Raw genomic sequence first — 24,353 nt, 5'->3', positions numbered from 1 at the left:
TGATGAAAAACACATGTGGAAACTGTTCAGTGACACTCAAACCAATACAAGGAAGCAAGCAAAATCCAGCAATCTTTTGCCAGAAGAAAGACCCTCACAAATGCAGGATAGTGGTGAGCAAGCTATTCAGCATCAGCATACTAGAATCAGAAAGAACTTTGAGAATCACAATGCATCCAGAATTTAGAAGACTCAGGAAACACAATCAGGAAAGCGTCCAGTTTTGAAAGGAGGAGGGAATCGGGAAAGAGAGAAGCATCAAAAATATTGTATTTTTGGTTGTGATTAGGGAAAGATGCACAATGACAACAAAGGCTGATATTTGAGGGCAGGGTTTGAGGGAGAAAAACTGGGAAGAGAATGAGATGGGTTTTGTCTTGTTTTAGTGCTTTTAATATATGCGCACACAAAATAAGTTCCCCACCTCTCAGTGTCCTACTGGACTCTAAATTCTGATAGAGGTATCCAAAAACATTAAGGGTGATTCATCAGAATTTTACAGATAAACAATTTCTCTGAAGAACGAGAGGAATGCAATATTTGCCTGCTATTATCATGAATGAATTGGAAATATGGCTGCATATGGATGGAGTTTAAAAATACTAAATTGGAGGCACAGAAACAAAACACAACAGGAAGATATGCTTCTACTTGGCTCCCTCAGCAATTGGTATCTAGCAAACTTAGGAGTTAAACTTTACCAATAACTTATTTATTTTTAAGACAATATTTAATCCTTCAGACAACCCTACAATGCCAAAGTTTAAGAAGAAAGCCAGCTATTAACATTTCATGTGAAACTGCCCACTGCTGAGATGAAGGATCTGCCATCTTACTGTGAAGCTACTACTGTTTCTGCTCCCGCTGAAAAGCAGACTAAATCAAAGAAAACCTGCAGAAATGCTGCAATAGCCATTATGGACAGGGAAAATAGATTCCATCAACTTCAGCGTAGTGAAACTGGAAACCACAGAGACAACAGTACTGAAATCAGACCCTTTGGTGCAGAAGTCACTACAAGACAAATGATCAGAAAAATGACTTTTGGGGCTAAATTTTTTAACAAGTCTCTCTACCTTGCTGTCACATGGAAAATCACCATGGAGTACTAAAGTATCTTTATTGAAAAAACCTTAGTCCACTGCAATAAGAAATACCAAAATACCCCAACCTACCAACTACAAGAGTTATTATTTTTAAAGCAGGGATAAGGACAGAATCTTATGTGGAATTGGATATACAAGAAAGTGTATTAAAAATATCAAATTGTGTTTTTCCTAGACCTAAAACCTGGTATTCAGGCAAAGAGATTATCTGTACTAATTTAAGACCCCAACCCTTGCAAATGACTGTACACATGTGGACTGGAGCACCCACACACAGTCATTTGCAGGGTCAGGGCTTATTATAATATTGAAAATATTGACACAGTGATCCCCTCTCTCCCCCAAAAGTCAGGTAGGCATTCTGGAGAGAACTCTCTCTCTTCAGAAACAGTCAGCTGCAAGACTTTAAAATAAAACCAAACCAAAACCAAAACACTTTCAAGGTCAGGATAGGGACACGGAATCAATTGGAAAATTTATTCTAACCTAGATTATGACAGATATAATAAATAAAATTATAATAAAAATAAAATTTGATTTATTTTCATATTTTATATATATGAATAACCAATACTTTTTATCTGCCTGTTATTTTTTATGGTTCTGAGAAGAAATACATTTTTATTAATCTGGCAATTTTTTTAAATTTAGAAAATAGGGCCAAACAGCCTCCTCCGTAAAACACTTTGAAGCTCCCCAAGAGGAGGAAGACTCAGTAAGGTTCCCCTTAGGGAGTTTTCCCACACTGTTCAAGGGAGAAGACTTTCTCCAACTTGCAAAATTAGCAGGATTTTCTTCCTCCAGAACCTACAGATCCTGCGATTCCACCTAAGGCACAGGGTCATCCCATGCTTAGGCCATCTGCTTTCATTCCAGCTCTCCAGTCCTTGATCCTCCCCCATTACCTGTTAGAATGGGATCCTTAGCACAGAGAAAAACAATAGAAAAGTTAATGTAATCTCAGCTGCATTAATTTTCCTACAGATTTGCTTTCAGACTTGCCACCTCCCCAGCCAAAGATGTCCAATCCTAGAGGGCTTTTTGCAGACCAGGGTGGAGCGGGAGGGGACAGACATGAACACACAAAGCAAAATCTTGAGGAAACAGACAGTTCAGGCTTATAGTTGTTTGATGTATATCTGGCATAAATGGCCTGAAGAAAATCCTATTACGCAATTGGTCATAATATGCTTGAAAATGAAGTTGAACTTTAAATTTGGACCACTTCCACCAACTGCCAAACTGAGGATAAACAGAAGATCACACAGTTCTTGGACCAAAAGTATGGATTTACATTGCTTTCCATAACAAAAATAAGTGTCAATCTTTTGCTTCCAATTATGGAATAACAACTTTTTCTACAAGTGGATTGTTCATCTGAAATTAGTAATTAAAATTTTTTTTTTTAAAAGTTAGATATGCTATACTGATATAGTAAAGTGTTTTTAATCTTTAAGAATGTGTGCAGTTTCTCCGACTTATTTTAGGAGATGACAGCCATGTAGATGTAGCCTGTGTTAGTGTGTACTATTAAATTGGTTGATTCTTTAACATATAGTGAAAAAGAATTGCCTGAGTATGGTCTTCTCATGACAGTGCAAGCACTTTAGTTGCTGTGAAAACTGCTACTCCCAAATCTTTTGTTATGCCAGTGAACAATCTCTGGCAACAAATCAAGAATCATGCTCAGTTTTCACATGCCAAGAAAAGGCAGGGTGGGGGCACAGGAGAAATCAATTACCAATCCCCAAAAGAGAACTACTGACACAAACGAGCAGCAAAACAATATCAGTAGCTCTATGGCAATACTTACTTACAAAATATTAATCCTGCAACCGTGTTTACAATGAGAATTTCATTTGATTATCAGGAACTATTCAATTTTTGTGGTCCCCATTAATGTAATATATAACCCCTCCACACACACACTAATTAATTTTTTCTCACAACATAGCAATAGAGTAGGAAAATATTAACTCCCTTACACATGGAGGACTGAAGCAGAGAAAAGGAGGGTAATTCCTGGCACCACTAAAGGCAATGGAACCTTTGCCACTGACTTTCGTGGAACCAGAATTTCATTTTAAGGGACTTCTCCAAGATCATATGGCTCGTTTAGGTGGCTTTATTATGTCAGTAGGAGAGCTCTCTCTCACCAATATAACACGGCTACACAAGCCCTCTTACAGCATCAGAGCTGTACCGATACAGCTGTGCTGCTGTAAGTTTTATGTGTAGACTAGCTCTTAGGCACACCAAATAATATCAGCACAAAATCTTGAGTTAAGGCAATATGACATCAAAATGCACTGTTAATCATAAATTAAATCAATCCAACCATAACAGAACTGTAAATTAAATTAACTGCAAAACAATGATAGAACATCACAGTGAATATTCTATTACTCTCCCATTTGGTACAAATGCTGTATTTCCTCTCCCTCCTCCTTTACTTTTTTGCTGGTAGGAACACAGACTGAGTATTGCTCAACTACATGCAGAGTTTAATAAATCTTTAGTAAAAGGCGAAACTACATGCAGAGTTTAGACCTACCTAATTTACACATTCAGGCCCTGATCCCACAAGGAACAATTCACATGTGTAAAGTTAAGCATGTGAGTGTTTACAAGATCAAAGACTTAATTTGTTGATCTGACTTCAGACAACAGATGTGCTGACTCAGGTAAGTCACTCAGTCAGCTGGTTTGAACCTTTTCTATCACTGTTATCATTTCTATCACCTCCTCAGCTTTTGCTTCCACATTTACATAGCACATAACCCATAATAATGAATTTCTTTTCTGCTCAATTTAAAACAAAGATGCTTAATATATCTTCCTGTGTTTCTCACACCAAGCATAACTTTTTCATTAACACAGTCCTATATTTCTAGGAATTATGGCAACAGTGTTCACAGTAGAATTCCTTCCTGTTTTTAGAAATTAGCAAAACATTAATTAAAAATGGGAAAATGATTAAAACTTAGCAGGATAATATCAAGCTGTGCAAATGCAGCTTTGCATTGAACAAGCTTGGAGGACCTTATAGCATTATGAAAATTAATCTCAGGCTTCCAGCTGTTAAATTCCCACTAAGGAAACACGAATACTTTTACAATAAAACTGAAAATAATTTTTTTTTTTTTTAAATTTGCACTAAGACATTTTGAACCATAGAGCCAAAAAATAAGCTTGAGCAGTCTTGTGGCGCATGAAATCCAAACATGCTTGCATTTTGTTTGTTTGATTGTAATGGATTATTTTAGCAAAAAAGTTTTAGTTGTCTTTGAAACAATGTAATAACACTCAGTCTTCAACAGAAAATAGTTGTATGCACTTATCTGTTAAAACAAAGTAGGAAGAATCACATTGATAATATCAGATCAAATGTCTGGCATAAACCTTTGCTGCTGAAAAGTGATATTGCAGTGTAATCCATTTAATCTGCCAGAGCAAAACAAATAATGATCTGAGCCAGGTTCTGCTCTCATTGAAATCAATGGCCAAACTTACATTGAGTATGTCTTCACTACCGGCTCCACAGCAACTGATTCAGTGGGATCGATTCAGCGGGTACTGGAGACCCGCTCAATCGATCCCAGAAGGGTTCTCTGGCTGACACGGTAATTCACCTCCCCAAAAGGAGTAAGGCCATAAAGACACCACGGTACGGCAACGGGAGCATGTCAACGGGAGATATGTACATTATGTAGCTTGCGTTTCTCCCGTCAACCACTGGCGGCAGTGTAGACCAGGCCATTATCTTCAGTGAAAGCAAAACTGGGTTCTAACTGATAAAACATAAAACAATATTATTTATACAATCTCCAATTTCAAATGATATAAAAGGTTTCTGATTAAAATGAAGTGTTAAATTCCATGCTATATATTAAATGACCATCCACCAACTGAAAACTGAGTTTCTTTTTAAGAAAGCATACGATATAAGAGTAGAGCTAATTAAACTGTTTATTACAAACAACAGTTGTTAAAAACTTAGGCCCCAATTCTGCAAGCTCCCCCATGCGGGCAGACGTCTTCACCTATCTTGGCTCATTTTTTTTTTTTTTTGTTGGTTTGTTTGGGTGTGCGCGCACACCGGGGGTGATAAGCTAATTGTTCACCTTGATCCTGATTTTCTTCAACTGTATTTATAAGCAATCAAATAATTTGGACAAATAATTTTCATTTTATCAGCTATTCATTAACTGCTTGCTTTGCCTATTTGTTATTCATAGACTCAGACTGTAAAGGCCAGAATGGACCATCATCTAGTCCGACCTTGTGCATGTCACAGTCCACAGAACCTCACCCACCCCCTCCTCTAACAGATCATAACCTCCGGTTGAGTTACTGAAATCCACAAATCTTGATTTAAAGACTTCAAGTTACAGAGTTTAAAATGGCAAGTGACCTGTGCCCCATGCTGCAGACGAAGGTGAAAACCCCCCAGGGTCTCTGCCAATCTGACCTAGGGGAAAATTCCTTCCTAACCCCAAATATGGTGATCATTTGAACACTCAGCATGTCAGTAAGACCTATCAGCCAGACACCTAGGAAAGAATATATTGTAGTAACTCAGAGTCCTTCCCATCTAGTGTCCCAGCTCCTGCTGTTGGGGATATTTGCTACTAGCAGTTGCAGATGGACCACATGCCATTGTAGGCAATCTCATCATACGACCCCCTCCCTAATATTATCAATTTCATTCTTGAAACCAATTAGGTTTTTTGCCCCCATAGCTCCCCTTAGAAGGTTATCCCAGAACTTCATTCCTCTGATGGTTAGAAATCTTCATCTAGTTTCAAGCCTAAACTCAATGGCTAGTTTATATCCATTGGCACTTAACTTAAACCAGTGGTTTTCAAGCAAGGGTACGCAGAGATCTTCTAGGGCTACATCAACTCATCTAGATATTTACCTACTTTTACAATAGGCTACATTAAAAGCACTAGCAAAGTCAGTACAAACTAAAATTCCATATAGACAAAATGAGAAAGCAAGCAATTTTTCAGTAATAGTGTGCTGTGACACTTCTGTATTTTTATATCTGATTTTGTAAACAAGTAGTTCTTAAGTGAGGTGAAACTTGGTGTAAGCAAGACAAATCAGATTCCTGAAAGGGGCACAGTAGTCTGGAAAGGCTGAGAACCACTTATTTAAATAACTCCTCTCCATCCCTGGTAAATTGTGTGATTGGTGAACTAAACTATTAGAGTTGTTTCTACATCTTGAGTGGATGACATACCTTCAGTGTGGATAAAAATCAATTAATTTTTTTAATTTAAATTGGATTTTTGGAATTTAAATTAAATACATGCTTATATTTTTTAAATAAACCTATTTAAAATTAAATTTGAAACTGACAGCTTATGTTAAGGCCTAAACTTATTACAATCTATTAAAATCACTTACATTAAATAAAAATATTAAGCAAATAATGAATACAGTACTTCTGATACTAATTTTCAGGCTAAAATATTCATAGAAATCTTTCAGGATTCATGAATATTTTCACAAGCTATGAATACATGGCAGCTATCCAAAATCTCTCAAACAACATATTACACCACAAAACATAGCTAAATTAACTAAATGTTTTTATTAATAAATATTTATATGAATCATGGAGGACTAGTTACTATCTGACAAGCTCTACTATATAAGTACAGTAGAACCCCAAGCCTCCATTATCCGGCTCTCCAGATTAACCGAACCATGACCGATGCACACACAGCAGTAGGCAGTGGGGTTCAGGCAATCAGCCCCAGGCAGCCCAAGCCCTGCCGCTCAGGCCTGAAGCTCTTTGCCAATTCTCCAGATTATCCAAATTTCCATGTTGGATGCATAAAGCTAGCTGCCTAAATTAAACTGGCCTGATTTTCAGGAGATACCCATCACTCTCAGTTCCTAAATTAAGTAAATGAGAATGCTACAGGTACACAGCACCTCTGGGAAAAAAAATCAGGCCAAATTAATTTAGGTGCCTCTCTTTATAGAACTAAGTTTGAATATGTTGGCCTCAAAATTTTTAGTATAAGAAAACTATAAGGCTGTTTCTGTTTTTACAGTGCCTATACAGTAGTACACCAAATGTGATCATGGAAGGTGAATTGGGATGTACATAGCTTCATGCAGCCATATTTAATTCCCTTTTAGGGAGGAGAGGCATGAAGAGCAGAGCAGGGAAAATGAGAGGCAAAAATACTTTCATTAAAATCCCTTCTAAAAACATGCTATTTCTATTATATAAAAATGAACATATTCTGACTGCTTCATATTCCATTTTCAATTTTATTAAACAAATGGAATGTCTAACTATTTTAACTGACAATCCAAAAATATATACCTTCTCTTTGATTTTTATATCCAAACTCCTCCACTGTTTTTCAATTTCTTGGATTTGCTGTGTCATTGGAGACTTCGTTTGTTGTAGTTTTTTCAATTCTTCCTTTGCATGGTCACGGTCTTCTTTCACCTCCTCATGCTGTTGGCGAACATTTTCATATTCCTTGAAAGAGTTTAGAGAAAAACAATTAAAGCCTTCTACTTTCTGTACTTAGCTGGATACACATTATGCTCTGCAGTGTTCATGTTTAATTCAACAAGAATTGTGCAAAAAACTGTTTTAGAGAGATGGAGTTTTGGTAACTGTTCAGGTAACTTGCCAGATATGGGTCAGCTTCACCCTGAGATATGACCCATCTGCTTCCTGCTGATCAAAAGCATGCAATGGCATTTGAACAATTTTGGTATAGAAGTATGAGTGTAAACATCCAGTTCTTCTGTAAATGTCCTGACTTGTATGTGTGTCCTGGACAATACTGAACCTGGGGAATTTGTCCTGATTTCAGCATAGCCCACCAGTTGACATCATCAACCCACCATTCCATTGCAACTCCCCAACACCAACATGAACTTGGAAACTCTATTGGTATCTGCAGGGCCCTGAAATGTGAACTCAGGAGCACAAGAGTCTGAGGTACTCCAAACTCTGGGGCATGCCAAAAAAAACCCAAAAGCAAACAAAAAAAACAAACAAGAAAACACCAGAAATGTTCAGATTAGATTTCAGACTATTATATTTTACTTTTCCTTTATGTGTAGCTGCCATTTCCTACCTAGATACTAATTTTTCCACTTGTAAACAGAGAACATTTTTGTGTTGCAGCCTTAGTTACTTTGAAACATTCTTTGCCAATCCCTTCCAAAATAGTTGCAGAAGAGCAACTTATTTCCCTGATGACACTAACAGATAAAAAGGTTATCCTCCAGTATCTGGAGTTCAAGATTATTACAGGGGCAAATTCACTCTTGGGCTGCACCTCAGCATGCCACATCCTTGCTGGAACCCTCTAGAAAGCATTGGCCTATGGGTAATGCAGCATCAAATGTTCAGTCTCAAAGGGTATAAAAGGAGCCCTGGGCCTGCCTTGCCCCTCAGTTTTTTCACTATTTCAAAGTCTGCTAGGAAGGCTCAAAAATAGTAGGGAAGGAGGATGGATCATTTTGATTAACCGACACAAACTAGCACCTCCAAGTTATTCAGTTATAGGTGAATAACTATTTATTTTTTCAAATATTTTCTTAAAGAGATCCATACTCTACAAGAATCATTACTAATCAGATTTACAAAGGTGGCAGGAGAACTTAACTAACTAAACAAACATTATGGCAAGTTGAGCGTCAGATCTTTTGATATATATATATATATATGTTATTCTAAATTTATGAACAGAGATCCAAGCCACAGCTTTTCTGATGTCAAGAATGGGAATGTTTCTAAGAAAAATTGTGGAGATTACAAGTAAAGCAATGTAATGTACTTTAAGACTTCTGGGAACCATAACTCTCTGTAGGTCATAACACACTGTATCTATTCATATTCTCTAGTTAGGTAATCTTAAACTATAAAGAATCTATAGGACTACTTGATGGATTTCTTTCCACTGAAAGTAGTAGTTAAATGCTCTATTTACACTAGGCTACATAGTAAAGCTTTCCCCATAAATTAATGTAATTGGAGGGGGTAGGGGGCAAAGGATGGAAAGTCAACCATTTGGTTAATAAAAGGATATCAGAGTAGATCCATAGATTTCAAGACCAGGAGGGGCCATTATGATCATCTAGTCTGATCTCCTGCATAACCCAAATCATAGTAATTTCTGTACTGCACCCAATAATTAGTTTTAGAAATACCCATGTATTTTAGAAAACATATCCAAGTTCCCCGTCTCCCCCCCCCCAGTAGCATTGCAGTGAGAACTCATGGTCAGTTAGTTATGAATAATGACCCCTAGGTCTTTTTCAAAGTCACAGACTTTCAACATAGTCCTCCAACCTGTAATAAATTTGTACTATGTACAAAATAACCAGTGGATCTTCAAAGATAAACTTGGTAAAGTTAACATAGTAGTCAAACTCTGAGTCAAACTATGATACTTCAGGTTTTTCTTAAGAGTCAAAAGATAATCCAATATAATCAAAATAGTAGCAGATGTTGGGTTCATCCAGTTTTGGGCTTCCCAAACTGGGAATCTCTTACATTTTGCAACACACTTGTCTAGCAAGAGTGCTTACAAATCTGCATTAGCATCAGCTGCACATCCAAAAGGTACTAAGGATTCCATCCTCTTATGATTTCAAAATCCAAACAACTAGTTCCAAGGATTTTAGGCCCATGTGTAGCACCGTCATTTTCTGAGAGTGGCAGTCAATGAAAAAGAAGTTGGAAGCTCCAGGTTAGCCCCCAATTAGATTTATTGGTACTGGATATATCAGAGGGACTTCTGCTCCATCCTCGCCAATTTTCCATTATTCTTGGAATAAGTGGTATTGGAGTTAAAGGCATAAAGAAAAGAAAGCATATGACAGGATAAATAATTTCTTCCTCTTCTGAAGACAAGAGTACTATACTTGGCATTCTCTTTCATTGCCAATAGATCTATTTGAGGGGCTTCCCCATCTCAGAAACAAGGAACAAAGCACCTTTTACTTTCAAAAGCATTTGTATTAGAAGGTGAAATTTCTGTTGAGGCTGTAGACTAATATATTCTATGCCTCACAGGCAGACAGTGTTGAGGACACGATTTTTGAATGCACTTTCTCCACAAAGAATGGCTTCTTTACAGAGAAGAGCAGATTTGGCTCTACCCTGATGGATAATATAGTTCATCTTCATGCTACCGTCTGCTAAATATTTGTATTATTTTATTCTATACTTAATGGATAACAGAGTTGAAAGTCAACTAAACCACTTGTCCCAGTACAATGGTATGTAATCTGGTGTCTGTCAAGTTACAGAACTTTAATTGTGACTTAAATATGTGAGCATTCCAAGCCGTGACTGAGACACTGGTTGCCATTACAACACTGGGATTCAGAAGTTGGAAAGGTTTGTCTTATCTGTTCAAATCCACTGCACAGGTGAGTTCAGTGTTCTGAGGGATAGCCACCAACAGGTAGGGATCAGAGTGAATGTTACTTGTCCCTCTTCAGTCCCAAATGTTCAGGATGGCAAAAGTGTGGTCAAAGCTTTCTAGAGAGTCCTGGGGAAAATTTAAATGTGCAGGTTTGTCTCAACAGTGTGAATCTGCAAAGGCATTACTCAAAGAACCATTTGTTTCCTAACATAAGGATCAGTTCAGAAGTATCTGTTTTGACAGGCATTAACTAGTCTTCCCAATAGGCTCTATTGATTAGCCTTCAAATACCATCCCAGTGACTGTGATATCAATGCTGTCTCCTGATTAACTGTGCAGAGTCAGTAGCTGTCCAGTTTAAATAGATATTTTTTTACTCCTTAACCACATTATCCCCTACCATTGCAGGAGAAATTCACTTCACCCACACAAAAGCAAAGGACAAAGTTCATCCTTCACTCTCAGCATCGAAGGCTGTAGCCCACATCCCGCAGTAGCTGCTATTCCAGCCTATCAACTTCAACAGCTGCTGCTGTCCCCCTTTATGCCATTTGTACTGTGCATTAGGAGCACCTGAGCCACATAATTATGAATCCTGTGGCCCTTCCTCAAGTCTACTTCTCAACAGCTGGCATGGAGGTTCCTTCCTTAATGTACAGGAGGCTCCTGTGTGGTTACCACACCTGCAAGTCCTCTCATGCAATGCCACTACATGGCTAAACTACCACAGAGGGCCAGGCTTTCTGCACCATCTGAATTTCAGTCAGTTTGAATGAGATCCAAAAACTTGACACACATACTTCATTAGTTTAAGTCCATGAAGGAAACGTTAACTGATGGCATGAAAGTAGAGTAAATATAATGATGACATAATGCCTCAGAATACTAAGCAACCCCAGCTTAATTGATGGCTTTGATTCACCAATACTGACTCTGTTTTGAAATATTGCATTTTGTAATTAAAAAATAATTCAGACTTGTGGACATAAGAAGATGGTTATTAAAGCAAACCAAAATAATTTACCTTTAACCCAGCAAGTCTCTTATTAATTTTGATTTCTTTAAAGCACGTATCTCCAGCTCTAGGCACTTGTATGACAAAACATTCTGTGAAACTCACCACAAGGCTTACTTTTGAAACAACAGAAAGACCCATAATTCCATCATGCTGTAGGACACATGGTGATCATGCTGGTACTTGGAAGTATCCTCACCCAATAATACAGTATTGAACAATTGGTCTAGCAGAGGAGTCATACTGCTTTCTTTTTAAAGCATGAAGTACAAGCCAATGTTGGAAGCAGTAGGTGCAACTAGGGAAAAGCTAAGTGAGGCCAGGGGTAGAACACAATGTTTCAGGACAATTATATACTTTCTGTAATTATTGACAGTGCTCAATCTATCCTGGTTTGGAAAAAACTTATTTCACTGCATAGTAGCTCTTTCAAAGATGGCAGACTTATAATAGTTTCTGAGAAAAACTGGGGGGGGGGGGGGGGGGGGGGAAGAGAAGGGAAAGCTTACCACCAAAGGTCTTTTTCTCTCAAGCATCTCTATTATATCTAGATGACGCTGGCGTTCATAGTATCTCTCCACATCTTGCTTATACCGTTCATTCCTTTGCTTCATTTTCTCCAAGAAATTAGTTTTCTCTTGCAGTGAACTCTGTCAGAAAATATATTTTACACTATTTACTTTGCTCTATTAAAATAACTAAATACAAATGGGGTATGCAGTAATTATGAAAATGCTGACAGATAATGCTCCTGTAACTTCTGTGGTTTGGATTGTTAGTGAATACAGAATTGAGCCTAGTTCATTCTCTATATGCAGGATGGGGTTTGTTTGGAACTAGCCACTAGCTCTATTGCTCAGTTCAGGTGTGGTTTTTTGGGGAGGCGGAGGGCACGGGGAATTCAATATTGATGTTTTGGGTTATTTACAATGAGAAATTACAATTACATTGGCTTGATGCATATTGGTACATATCTAAATTTGGAATTAACAATATCAAACTTATGGGCAGTATACAACATGTATTGTTATATATGTAACTCTTTTCCAAAGTTATTTAAATACAGCCTTACCATATTGTGTGCGTGTGCACTTATATAACAAAATGAACTTCCTATTTATTTAGGCATAGATCTTAATGGACTAATGAACTAAATACAAATGGGGTATGGCGCAATTATGAAAAGTATGTAAACTGAGCAGAAATTAAAGATTAAAACAGAAGTTTTAGGAAAGTAGCTTTTTGTGTTTTAATTGCAACTGAATTTCATTCTTCAAAAAAAGGGAGACAAACCACTAGTGACACCTATCAGTACTGGAAGGTGCAGGACAATCTTTCCCACATACCTGTGCCATAGAAACTCAAGTTTGATATAGGTAATGAGAGGAAAGGTGGGTGAGGCATTATCTTTTTTTGACTAAAGTTCTGTTGGTGAAAGAGACAAGTTTTCAAGACTACAAGTTCGAAAGCTTGTCTCTTTCACCAACAGAACTCAGTCCAATAGAAGATATTACCTCACCCACCTTGTTTCTCTAATATCCTGGGATCAACACAGCTACAACACTGCAAACAACAAGTAACAAGAGTAATTCAAACAAACAATCTTAAGAAAATGTTTTGGTTTTTTTTTTTAATCAAACAAATTATTCTCTACTGGTCAGGGGGAGAGGGAGGAAATAATGTTTTATTGCTGCATTACTCATTTTACTTTTTCTTAAATGAATTCTTAACTGAACAAAACATCTCCACTTTCCCTACTAATTAGAAGAGATATTTTATTACTATTAGCTTTGCACCTCTTTATAATGCCTTTAGCGATCTTGTTTAGTAGATTAACAGGTTATCACACAAATGATAAAAATACTATCTGGCAAACAAAGTGACATTTAACTAAGTACTAGGTTGGTGTCCCCCACTAGTACCTAGTTAAATGTTACTGTTTGTCATATAATGTTCTACCTCCTAAGCTAGGAGCTGTGTGCACACCCCCATTCAGCCCCACTCCTCCCACCATTATTCTTCTTCTGGATGATAATTTATGTCAACATATTAAAAACTTTATTCGGAGGATAGGCAGAGATGAGATAGAGTACTGTTATGTTGGTAAGCATTAATAGGTGCCATTAATTAGTTGTTTGATCTACAGACAATTGCAGAAGTGATTGAAGCTATGGCTGGGCTAATGAGATGACAGAGGCTTCATATGCCCCTATTTTTTCCCTTTCAGTATTGATTTTTGGGAAAATCTGAAAAAGGTTCTGGACATTTATGCCTAGAACATTCCCTGAAATTTTGGAAGTTACTAGATGTGATTGTGTTATATACAGAAGACATATGCCACTGAACTGAGTTTAAGGCCTTTGCTAGACTGGCCAGTTAACTCTACATTGACACTATCTTCCCTAGCCAGAAGCCTAACTTTTAAATATGAATACTTCCTTATTATGCCATTGTACAAGTGAGCATAAAAAGGCAAAAACAAACAATTACTCTTGTAAAAGCATCACATAGTACAAAACTACCTACGTCAACTTATTTATTGGTCAGAGCTGTTTAAAATCAAAGAAATAGGAAGGTCTATGAAAATCCATCCTACAACTATCCCTCTACTATGTAGATACTTACCTCAAGTTCTCTCTCTCGTTCCCTGAAGTTTTTTAGCTCACAGTGGAACTGGTACATTTCTGGAGGGCCAACTGATTTCTCTGTGGCTTCAAGAAGTTCAGTCTTGGACAGTTTTGCAAATTCACCAACTTTGTCCTGCAAAACAGAAACCAAATACCAATAATGCTGCATATCTGTTATAATATTGCAACAAAGTAAAATTTTATTGCAATATATTGGCCTATCTCAAGTTAACATGCACATGACAGAGTTACATGTCAGACAGCTTTGGAAGTTAGCTCATAAATTAATATTAAACATGCACCTCAGCTATGTATTATAGCCAGCCCTGTAACTATTAGCCAAAATCCCTCAAAATGCCCCCAGTATCCTTACAAGTAGTTAGCATGTGATTTATTCATAGTTCTCCTGGCTAAAAATATAATTGTTAGCCATAGACATAATTTGTTTTCCGGGAATCAGTTTGAACACTTCTCTAAGCATAAACAAAAACATCCTGGGAAATCTAAGTGCTCAAACTTTCACTCTACCACATTCCCAAAGATTGTTCTAAGGTCATTTTTCTGCTAAGGCATAGTCTAGACTGAAAAACAAATTTAAAAAAAAAAAAACTAGCTACTGCATTAACTAACATAGTTTAAGCACCGTCTGATTAAAACATGTCGACCAACATGTTTTAAAATGACACCTTTTCCCTGTACTCTAGACAGCATCTAATGAAATGTGTGTGTTCTCAAGTTCAGACATGCTATGAAGCCAGCACCTACATGATGGACCTCTCTGCTACTTTTCTTTTTCCAAACATACCCAGATTCCTCTTGGTTTTGTTCTGAGAATGCATTTTAGATATTTAATACTTCAGATTACTTTTTCATCTATAGACTCTAGGTACTTTCCCACCTAGGGCAAATATCATCAGTCCCAATTCACTTAGGAAAAAATTGATTTGCCCAAGATCACATAAGCCCAGCAAAATTACCTAATTTGACAAAAGTAGTGAGCCTTAAAACATTAAGCATGCCATACACATAAAAATATTAAAAATCATTCATGATTCAATGGTTACATTTAGGGTTTTGGGTGGGGTTTTTTTTGTTTGTTTTTAAATTCTTTTTGTCCTTCCAAAGAGCTACTTCTATTAAAAGGCCACTTTTTAAAAAAATCACAATCCCCTTCTCCTTCCCTCCCCCCACCCATTAAAAAAAAAAAAAACGTCCTCCATTTATAGCTATTATCGTCTCTCTTACCTGAGGAAGAAACTGGCACAGATTGCCCACTTGGATATTTAAGGCTGCAATCTGCTCCTCTACTATTTTCAGGGTTGAAGGCTTTTTATTGACAAACCATGCTGATGCATTATTTGCTACATGAATCTCACGCGTGATAATAAGATTGCTAGGTGTCTTAAACCTGTTTAATAGGAAAAAAAAGATTAAGTGTTTACACTTTTAGCAACTTTGGAAATATACATATACTGGTAACACATCTTGTTGCTTTAAATAAAAAAATAATCTCCAAAATTTCTGATGGTAATAACTCTACCAGTAGCAAGTAAATAATAGGTTTCAAACTTTAATACAAAAATCACTGGATACTAGAGATATCCAAATTCAAGAATTTAATAGGAATTGCTGCATATTAACTAATGGTACAGGTTGATGAATTAGTCCTGCAAGCCATTACTCACAAAAATACTCCTTGTTCACATCACTAGTCCCATTAGTTCCTGAAAAACCTTCACTCAGCTGAAGCCAATGATATTATTCATATGAGTAGAGTACTCATGTGAATGTATCAGGGTAACGGTTTCAAAAACTCTTACATGTGTGAACAGTAGCAACACGACATATAACAAGCTCTAAAGTAACTGTAGTAAATAGATTAAAAATACATGTAGCTATAAGTTTGAAATATCTGAAATTTCTATTGTTCCATGTTACTGCATAGTACAGATTTAGATGTGTGTGTATATTCCATTCGTATTACACCCATTTCTGAGGACAACAATAATCTTATATCACCCAACTAACAAGTATTTCTTGGTTTTTATTCTCTTTTTATATAAAACTAATAGTATACCAGAAATCTCACAAATAAATATGCAAACAACAAGATTCCCTGTACTGAAATTCTTGCCATCTAATTAGCAAAAAATGGAGGATGACATGCATCAGCAAGCAAATAAATAGTGAAGTCAGCATGCAATCTTGAAATTGCCATCAGTTTAGTTTAGAATTTATTTTACTTTTCTAGTGCCTATTCAGTTAACAATTCTTTAAAAGGAGAGAATTAGGTTTATAAAGCCTTTTGGAAGATGTTTATTTTAAGAAGGGACTTGAAAGAGAAGATGGGATTCCAAGCATGAGGGGCTGCATGGAAAACAGCACAAAGATCTGAATTTGAATGGGGATTTGAATACCCTTTTTTGTGAAGCCTATGCCTTTCCTTACAACTGCCTACCATGTCATTAATGATATTCCATTACAGTAGCAGTCAAGAATCCTTCACCATTGTATCCATCATGATCTTGATTTTAGTTATGATCCTAGAGTCAAATTCACCCAACCTGGCACAGAGAGGTAGACATTTCAAATTCTATAGGGCATTAGGAGTCCCATCTGCAAGTAGTCCCATATTTGATCACTTCTTCATTCTAATCTTCCATCTGAAAATTTCCCTACTAATCTGGACTTCTGCAGCTAGTACATTAGTCTCTACAGACCATCAGACCCTCTCCATACTTCAGGTGAGATATGATTGTGTTTCTTAATTTATCCCCTTTGACCTGCTTAACTACTTCCCAGAGAAAAGTGTGGCCTGGTGACCCATTGCAGCACCAACTGCCCCCAACTGTCTCACTTTGGCCTTTTTCACAAGACTGAATGCCCAATGATATAGCTTCGTATTTAGGAGCCAAATCCTATCTTGTGTTGATTATTGTATTGACAGGGCTCATGCAACGTCTGTCCTCTGTCCCACTTCTTATTGGAACAGTCTCTCTAAATACCATACTGGGATTCACTGAAGGTTATATGCTGCAACACAGTTAATTTGTAAAGCAGGTAGCATCGTTATTAGGTTGATCTTTTCTATGAGAAAGAGTATGGAAAATTCAAAAAAGGTTTGGGGTCAGATTTTTAGATGTGCTCAGTACTCACAACTGCGGTCAGGATTTCAAAGAGTGTGGCTCCCATTTAGCCACTTAAATGAAATGGCCAGGTTTCCAAACAGGCTTAGCACATGGGTGTTGCCAAATTTTCAGAAATGTTGCTCCATGGGTGCTGAGCATTTGAGAACTCTGTTGGCCATTTCATTTAGGTGCTAAAGTGGAGCTAAACAAGTCTTGAAAATTTGAGCCTGGAAAAGAATTAAGGATCTCTCTTTAAGGCTTGCAGGCATCCTATGACTTTGGCAGTATAGTCAGTGTGTGTCCAAGATCACTCCTTCACTTTGTGTTTTGAAAATCCCCTCTCCTACATTAAGCAAAAGGCTATCCTTGCCACAGAGGTTGTCTAAGTAACCCATTTCTACAGAACTTAAGCTATTTTGAAGGGTCTAGCCTGGAAGATGATCATTGCCCTAGTTAACTTTCAGAAAAGTTGTCTTCACAAGTCCACATACAGCATTAGTACTCTGCTGCTGCTTACAAACTTGGTAAACAAAATGACCAAAGTTGTTAATGGTTCAGAAATTACCATTAAGATCCTGAAGAAAATGAAATTGTCAAGAATCACTTTCACTCTGCTACTTGGGAGAACTAAGCGCAAGCACAATGGCTATTTGAGGTAAGGGCAGGGTAGAAGAGAGGACTCAAAGAAACTGAGGAGCTAGTCTTCCCCACACTATACCCTCACAATAAATAGCCAGGACGCTCTGGGATGAGGGAAAACAATTCCTTCTCCCTCAGAGCCCATAAGGGGAGATATAGCATAGAGAAAGCAAGGGAAGGCCAACTGGTCAGAAACTCCAAGCCACAGACAGAGGTGAAAGGTGGAGTTCCACCATCAATTTTTGGCAATAGAACCCTCTCCATTTACAGAAGAGGGGAAGGACAGAGAGACTGTGATTCTCAACAGCGTTTTGCTTGTTCATCCCCATATCTATCTTTTATATTAGCCTTTGACTGTTGGATAATCCTTTGGATAATTTCTCAAGTCCTATATGCACCATTTAACCTGATACTGATCTTTTGATCTTAGTTAGATTTTTTCCCTACACTTTTGTTAAATCAAGAAAATTACAGGAAAGTATGACTTTCACACAGTAAACTGGATATCATCTACATAAGATACTATTTTAGACTCCACTGATCCTACTCACCCTCTCTCATTTTAGTGTGTATGTTAATTGTATGCCATTAGCCTGCCCCTTTCTCTTTCCCTTCATAAAACAGCATTTTACTCCAATAGGTGATCAGCAGTTCTCCAAAAAAAGGCCATATTTTTTTAAATCAAATGTACCCACTCTTCACACACCTATATCATTTGGAAGCTTATTTTACATATGTTTAAATGAGGTATAACATGTAGCTGTCAAGTAGTGCTGTAGGTCTGTAGGCAAGATAAAACAGTAGTGCCCAGAATGAGAAAATGTCTTTTTTTTTTTTTTTTTTTTGGGGGGGGGGGGGAGTGGGGGGGAGAGGAGAAAGAGAGGCACAGTTCCAGAAGCACTGCAACATGACTATGACTACAGTTTTTACTGTTTAAATTAATTTCAACACCTTAATGTGGTATTTATTGGTGAAAGGTATGAAACAAAAGCATACTGAAAGATTTTTATTGGTTTTGCATGGACCAACCTCCCCCCCCAGAAATGACGAAGCTGTTTAGGTATGGCAAATATCAACATTATGTAATATATTAACATGAAATGTTTTCACATTGCATATTTTTAATTGTCAAAGTACCTCACAAGTAATTCTAGTATTTTATATACTTTCAATTAAAATGTGCTGACCAGATCATAGTCGCACTGAAGGTAGTACGCCAGTTGCAATAGACTGCATGTCCATAGCTTGTACTGCACAGTGGGCACAAATAATATACATGAATTCCTAATGTAATGCTTCTCCCTTTATAAGCTTTAATACATACAATGTAACATCTAGTCTGCCTCATGGAAGGTTTTAATTTGTAATTGCCTTTGCATCTATCTTTGGCCTTTGAAATATTTTATAAACTAGTTTTTTAATTAAGTGACACTCATACACAAATGAGTATTAGAATTAAAGATGACAATTCACAGATACATACTGGGCTTCAGTCAAATTGCTCACTAAACAAAAATGGCAACTTTGATACTAATATTTAAATCTAATTAAGCACAAGTCTGTATACTTGTACAAAATGAAAAATGGTGGTAGTAGTGGTGGTCATGCTAACTATATACTTTGGGAATTTACCTCTAGAGGAGTCTATGAAGACATGGCGGTACAAACCCCTTTAAGCTTCCAACAAAGAGAAAAAGACTCTCCACAAACTTTAAAAATGTATTTTTCAAGAAAAACAAAAGACTGCAAAAAACTGCCAAAAGGAACCAATGCTGGATAGAATTCTGCAGTGTTGGCAGCAAAAGTCAGGAGAGATTAACTGTATTGGTGGCTGCTGGATGTGTTTTCTAATTTGGATGATAGGCCACCAATACGTTATTACAGGGGCTGCTTTCAGAAATATGGCACATGTTAGAGTTGTACATAACCAAGGAATGAAAAAAAACAGACTGAATCTGATCAGAGACCATCATGTTCACCTGCTTCTATAGCCAACAGAGAAAGCAGCAATTGGTCCTGTTGCACTGTTTGCTTAAGAAAAAACACAAAGGAAGGTGAGAGCACCACCAATCTAATGGAGGCAGCACTTCAAAGTGGAGGTAATGACAACATGTTGTGCAGAATATCCATGGGAGACTTGCTTGTTATGGATGCAGTTTATTACTCAACACACTTTTCTTCCCACTTGAGTAAAACGAATCAAAGCAAAACCATCTTAGTTACACTGCTACCATTACCTTATGACATTGTTTCATCAGCTGATTGAAGGGATAGACCATGATCTTATGTACAAGAAGGTTCTTTTCTTGTCTAAGCTGCTACAAAGATATAAAGCCCTACTACTCAGATGTAGAAACTGCAAGCTATTCCAGCAGCAAATTACAGGGAAGATTAGAAAAATACTATGGTTCTGCAATTTCATTCCATGTACAGCATGGACAAGGCAAGTCTACCATTGCTCTGTGGAACACAGTAACATTAGCTAATGCTATTGAAGCTGCTAGTAATCTGAAGCAGGAACTCTAGTCATCCAAAGATTTGAGGATATTTATCTGGTGATTGAGCCTGATGAACAGCTTTGAAATGTACAAGTGGTTTCACAAAATGCTGCTTCAATCCTTTGGTCTGAAATAGTCAAAATGAAAGCCTCAGACTATTCAAAGCCAGGTGATTGTCATTTACAGACATCAGCTACTTTTGAGCCCCAATTGGTATGGAAATTTGTCCTTTGGTTGATAAAGAGGTATATAATTCAGCCAACAATTAATATCATCCTTCAGAAGACATTTAAAGAAGGTGCCTCTCAGTTGCAGAGTGCATAGTATTTAACAGTTCCAAAATTATCACACCACTGCATATAAGCTCTGTTGCACAGCTACACCATTTGGGTCTTCCAATTAATTGACATACTACAGCTTCATAATTGATGCAGAATCCATGATGAGCTTAGATGGTTCATTACTTGTGCTGCAAAAACTGAAGTACAAAAACTCCAGCACGTGTGTTCATTTCAAATGGAGTTGTATCACTTGATGCTGCTGGAATCCTTATCTACTAAGGAGATGATAATATAGGTATGTCTACACTGCAATAACACCCTGTTGGCTGGCTCAGGTTACCTGACTTGAGCTCATTGGGCTCAGGCTGCAGTGCTAGAAAATTGCAGTGCAGACATGTGGGCTTGAGCTGGAGCCCAGGCTCTGAGACTCCGTGAGAGAAGAGTGTCTCAGAGCTCAGGCTCTAGCCTAACAATCTACACTACAACTCTATAGGCCTCCAGCCCAAGTCCCACAAGTCCATGTCAGCTGACCCGGGTCAGCCGCAGTGTTTTATTGCGTGAAGACATCACATTTTTGTCTATGGGTGAGACCACTGATGGAAAGAATGCCTTCTACTCAATCGCTAGAATGGTATTTCAAGAACAATCTGCAGACAGCCCAGCATCACACTAAATACCACTGAACCCTGGGAAAGAAAAGACATTTACTCTTCCGAGGCAAATAATTTTTTATGAAGTATGAAGCATTTGAAAAACCTAGAACACATCCAGAACCGACTTCCCACGAAAAAGTATTTGAGGAGATCACTCCTGGGGTCTTTTAAGACTACTATCTTGTGTTATCCTACCAACACCAAATGACGATGATATTGTTAGAAACAAAAGGTGGGTGAGGTAATATCTTTCATTGGACCAACCTCTATTGGTGAAGGACATGCTTCAAGCTTACACAGAGCTCTTGTTCAATAGACAACAGAATCTCACGTTCAACTGAATAAGTAGTCATTCCATATTTCTTCTTTCTTCCTCCAACTCTGCAACTAGATTCCCACCCACCACCAAGTCACAGATGTTGGCAGGTCAGTTACTCTCTATCCTAGAATCAACTTCTCTACCAGGGTTCACCATTTTTCCAAGAACCTGGATAACCTTCTATCTCCCCTCCCTCAAGTAATCAGCTGTCACCTTGGCATCTCTTTACTACCCAAGCAACATTTTCAGTTGTTAATCATCATCTAATATCACCTCCTATGCTTATTTTCAAAAAAAAAAAAAAAAAAAAAAAAAAAGTATTTTTGGAATGGGTCAGTCTTCGGCCAACCTCCCCATCCAGGTTTGAGGCCAATTGTTTGATCCCTTTTTGTTTACAGGAAATGTTATGCTACCATTTATTACTTTATACTGTCTCCCCTACCTCCCAAGCCTTCTGTCTATTGTCCTTCATGTTTGTTTGCTCAGTTTAAGCACTTTCAGGCAAGGACACAACAAAGTACTATGCAAAGTTATGTTGCAATTTAAAGTTGGAGAAAAGTTCATGAAGAGTTTTAATTTTATTTTTATTACTTATAGAGCAATTCAGATTTAATTACATATTATATTAATGGATATAAGTGTTTAAAGAAAACAGTATTTGCTTCACCTGAACATTATATACACCAAAATCTAACACAATTAAATCAAAGCACCTGCTTTCTATATACCACTTTCCTTTCCTTTTTTGCATGGTGGGAGCCTCCCTTTAAGACTAGACAAGCTGCAGCAGAATATGACAAATTGTTAGTCAGCTAATGGATGATTTCTTATAAACCAGTTAATCTAATCAATTTTAAAGTGTTAAATAAGCTTGTGCTTAGATAAACTACTCTTTACAAACCACAAATTACTAGTGCTTTAACAGGTGCTCTCTACAAAGCTTTTTACAAATCTGTTTTAATAAACAGAAACAAGGTAAAGTGAGCAAAAATGGTTTTAGTACTTACAATTCAATTTCAACTGAGCCTTTAGAGCACCCTCGCTTTACATACAGACCAACCTGCAAAATCAAAAGTTGCAGAAACCAGTATTTTAGCCTACTAAATACAAAAGGTACCTACCAAAAAATCATATTAAAAAAAAATCACTTATAAGACAATTCAGATATAATGACTGCTTTGGAATAGATATGCCCATAACTAGTACCAATTTACAATGCTGCCAAGCATACAATTCCCTCACATGTAGTTACAATAAAGACTATGCCTGGGCAATAACAAAAAGCTCATTAAGAATAAACTAGAATTTTATACAACATTTTAAAAGCTCGGTTTCTTCTACAGGGGAAAGAAAGAGAACAGCTCATTTTCATCCAAAGAGCTCTATAACAGTTTCCTGTACTTTGTGAACTGCTTCAAGACTGGTCCTTGAATCAAATTACACAGAAAAAGGAATTTCAGACAAAGTCATATTGCCTACTGCTGGAAAATACAAATGAAGGTGATTAAGAGAGGAGATGAATGCACTAAATTGACCCCAAACCCATCTATTTTCACAAAAATTGAACCCCCTGAGCAGGGCCAGAAAGAGAATTATTAAGAAGTTTGAAACAGTTAAAGGAATCCAGACAATTCCTAACAGTCATATAATGCATCCATTATCACTAAACCAACTTTAAATATACCCCCTTAAATTTGCGAAATACATACCAAAAGGTCACACGAACAAATAAGTAGACCAGAAAAATCCTATTGCCTATTCAAAAGGTCCACTTTCAATATACTTACTATACACTACACTTTTGTAAAGAGAAATGTATTATTAACAAAGAAAAAATTAAGGTTTACTCACCTGTAACCAGAATTCTTCAAGATGGACTCTGCATATTCACATTCATGGGATATGCTGACAGTGCAGCTCTGATGGTGGAAGCTTCTTGTAGCAGTGCCCATTGTAGCATTTCACCATCAGGGCTGCAATGTCTCTGCAACAAATGAACAGAATGTGCAGAGGCCACTCAAAGAAATACATTTAGAGATTCTCTACACATGAAGTGGTTCCCAATTAACCCTGTATGTTGACATTCCTACTTGGGAATAAGAGTGCTTTGCTTCTGCTTAATTTAACATACATCAAAAGTGCATTAAGATAAACAGGAACAAGGCATTCTCATTCTGGAGTAAGAGTGTTCATATTGCCCATAATGATGTCAATAACACACTTCAATTTTCTATAAGGGCTCTTACCGAAAAGTATTATGTACTAAAAATTCATCTAATTTACTCTCTAACACAAAGCCCTAACAGGGACTTCATGCTTTGATATTAATCAAGAAATCAGCATATTTGACTTTCACAGATACCATGCATTTTGGAAGTTATTATGAAAAGTCTGCTAAAAAGTGATTAAAGTAGTAAACTGAAACACCCAAAAGTTAGAAAATGTAAGAATTAACACTACTCATACAACCTAAAGTCTTCCCCTCCTTGCATGAAGGACTTGTAAGACCATGAAATTCAGACTAGGCTGGGCCTACGTATAAAATTAAATTACCAAATAGTACTAATAAGAAGCATATTGCAAAAGTATGGCGGTGGCTGGAATCCCTTTTTGAAAAGAAGTATTGTTTTTATTGCATCACATATTTACTGTTTTCTTCTTTAAG

General features: G+C 37.1%; 1 protein-coding gene across 3 annotated transcripts in view; it reads right to left on the bottom strand.

Moving 5' to 3' along the window:
- The window catches only part of SMC5 (structural maintenance of chromosomes 5), an 81,787-nt gene that overhangs the window by 55,287 nt on the left and 2,147 nt on the right, over nucleotides 1–24,353 (bottom strand). For all 3 annotated transcript variants that reach the window (XR_010923869.1, XM_067568820.1, XM_067568819.1), the window contains exons 3-7: nucleotides 22,696–22,748; nucleotides 15,416–15,578; nucleotides 14,169–14,303; nucleotides 12,053–12,193; nucleotides 7,456–7,617 (exon numbers count right to left, since the gene is read on the bottom strand). Coding sequence is in view for 2 of the 3 variants with exons in the window: in XM_067568820.1 (XP_067424921.1) it covers nucleotides 7,456–7,617; nucleotides 12,053–12,193; nucleotides 14,169–14,303; nucleotides 15,416–15,578; nucleotides 22,696–22,748 (654 nt within the window). In the remaining variant the exon portion in view is untranslated. The remainder of the gene's footprint in view (nucleotides 1–7,455; nucleotides 7,618–12,052; nucleotides 12,194–14,168; nucleotides 14,304–15,415; nucleotides 15,579–22,695; nucleotides 22,749–24,353) is intronic.

This window comes from Emydura macquarii, unplaced genomic scaffold (assembly GCF_026122565.2).
Source record: "Emydura macquarii macquarii isolate MOO-44397 ecotype Brisbane River unplaced genomic scaffold, CSIRO-AGI_Emac_v2 contig_2897, whole genome shotgun sequence".
Classification (NCBI taxonomy): Eukaryota; Metazoa; Chordata; order Testudines; family Chelidae; genus Emydura; species Emydura macquarii.
The sequence above is the reverse complement of the archived record's forward strand: the minus strand, read 5'-3'. Positions and strand labels throughout refer to the sequence as shown.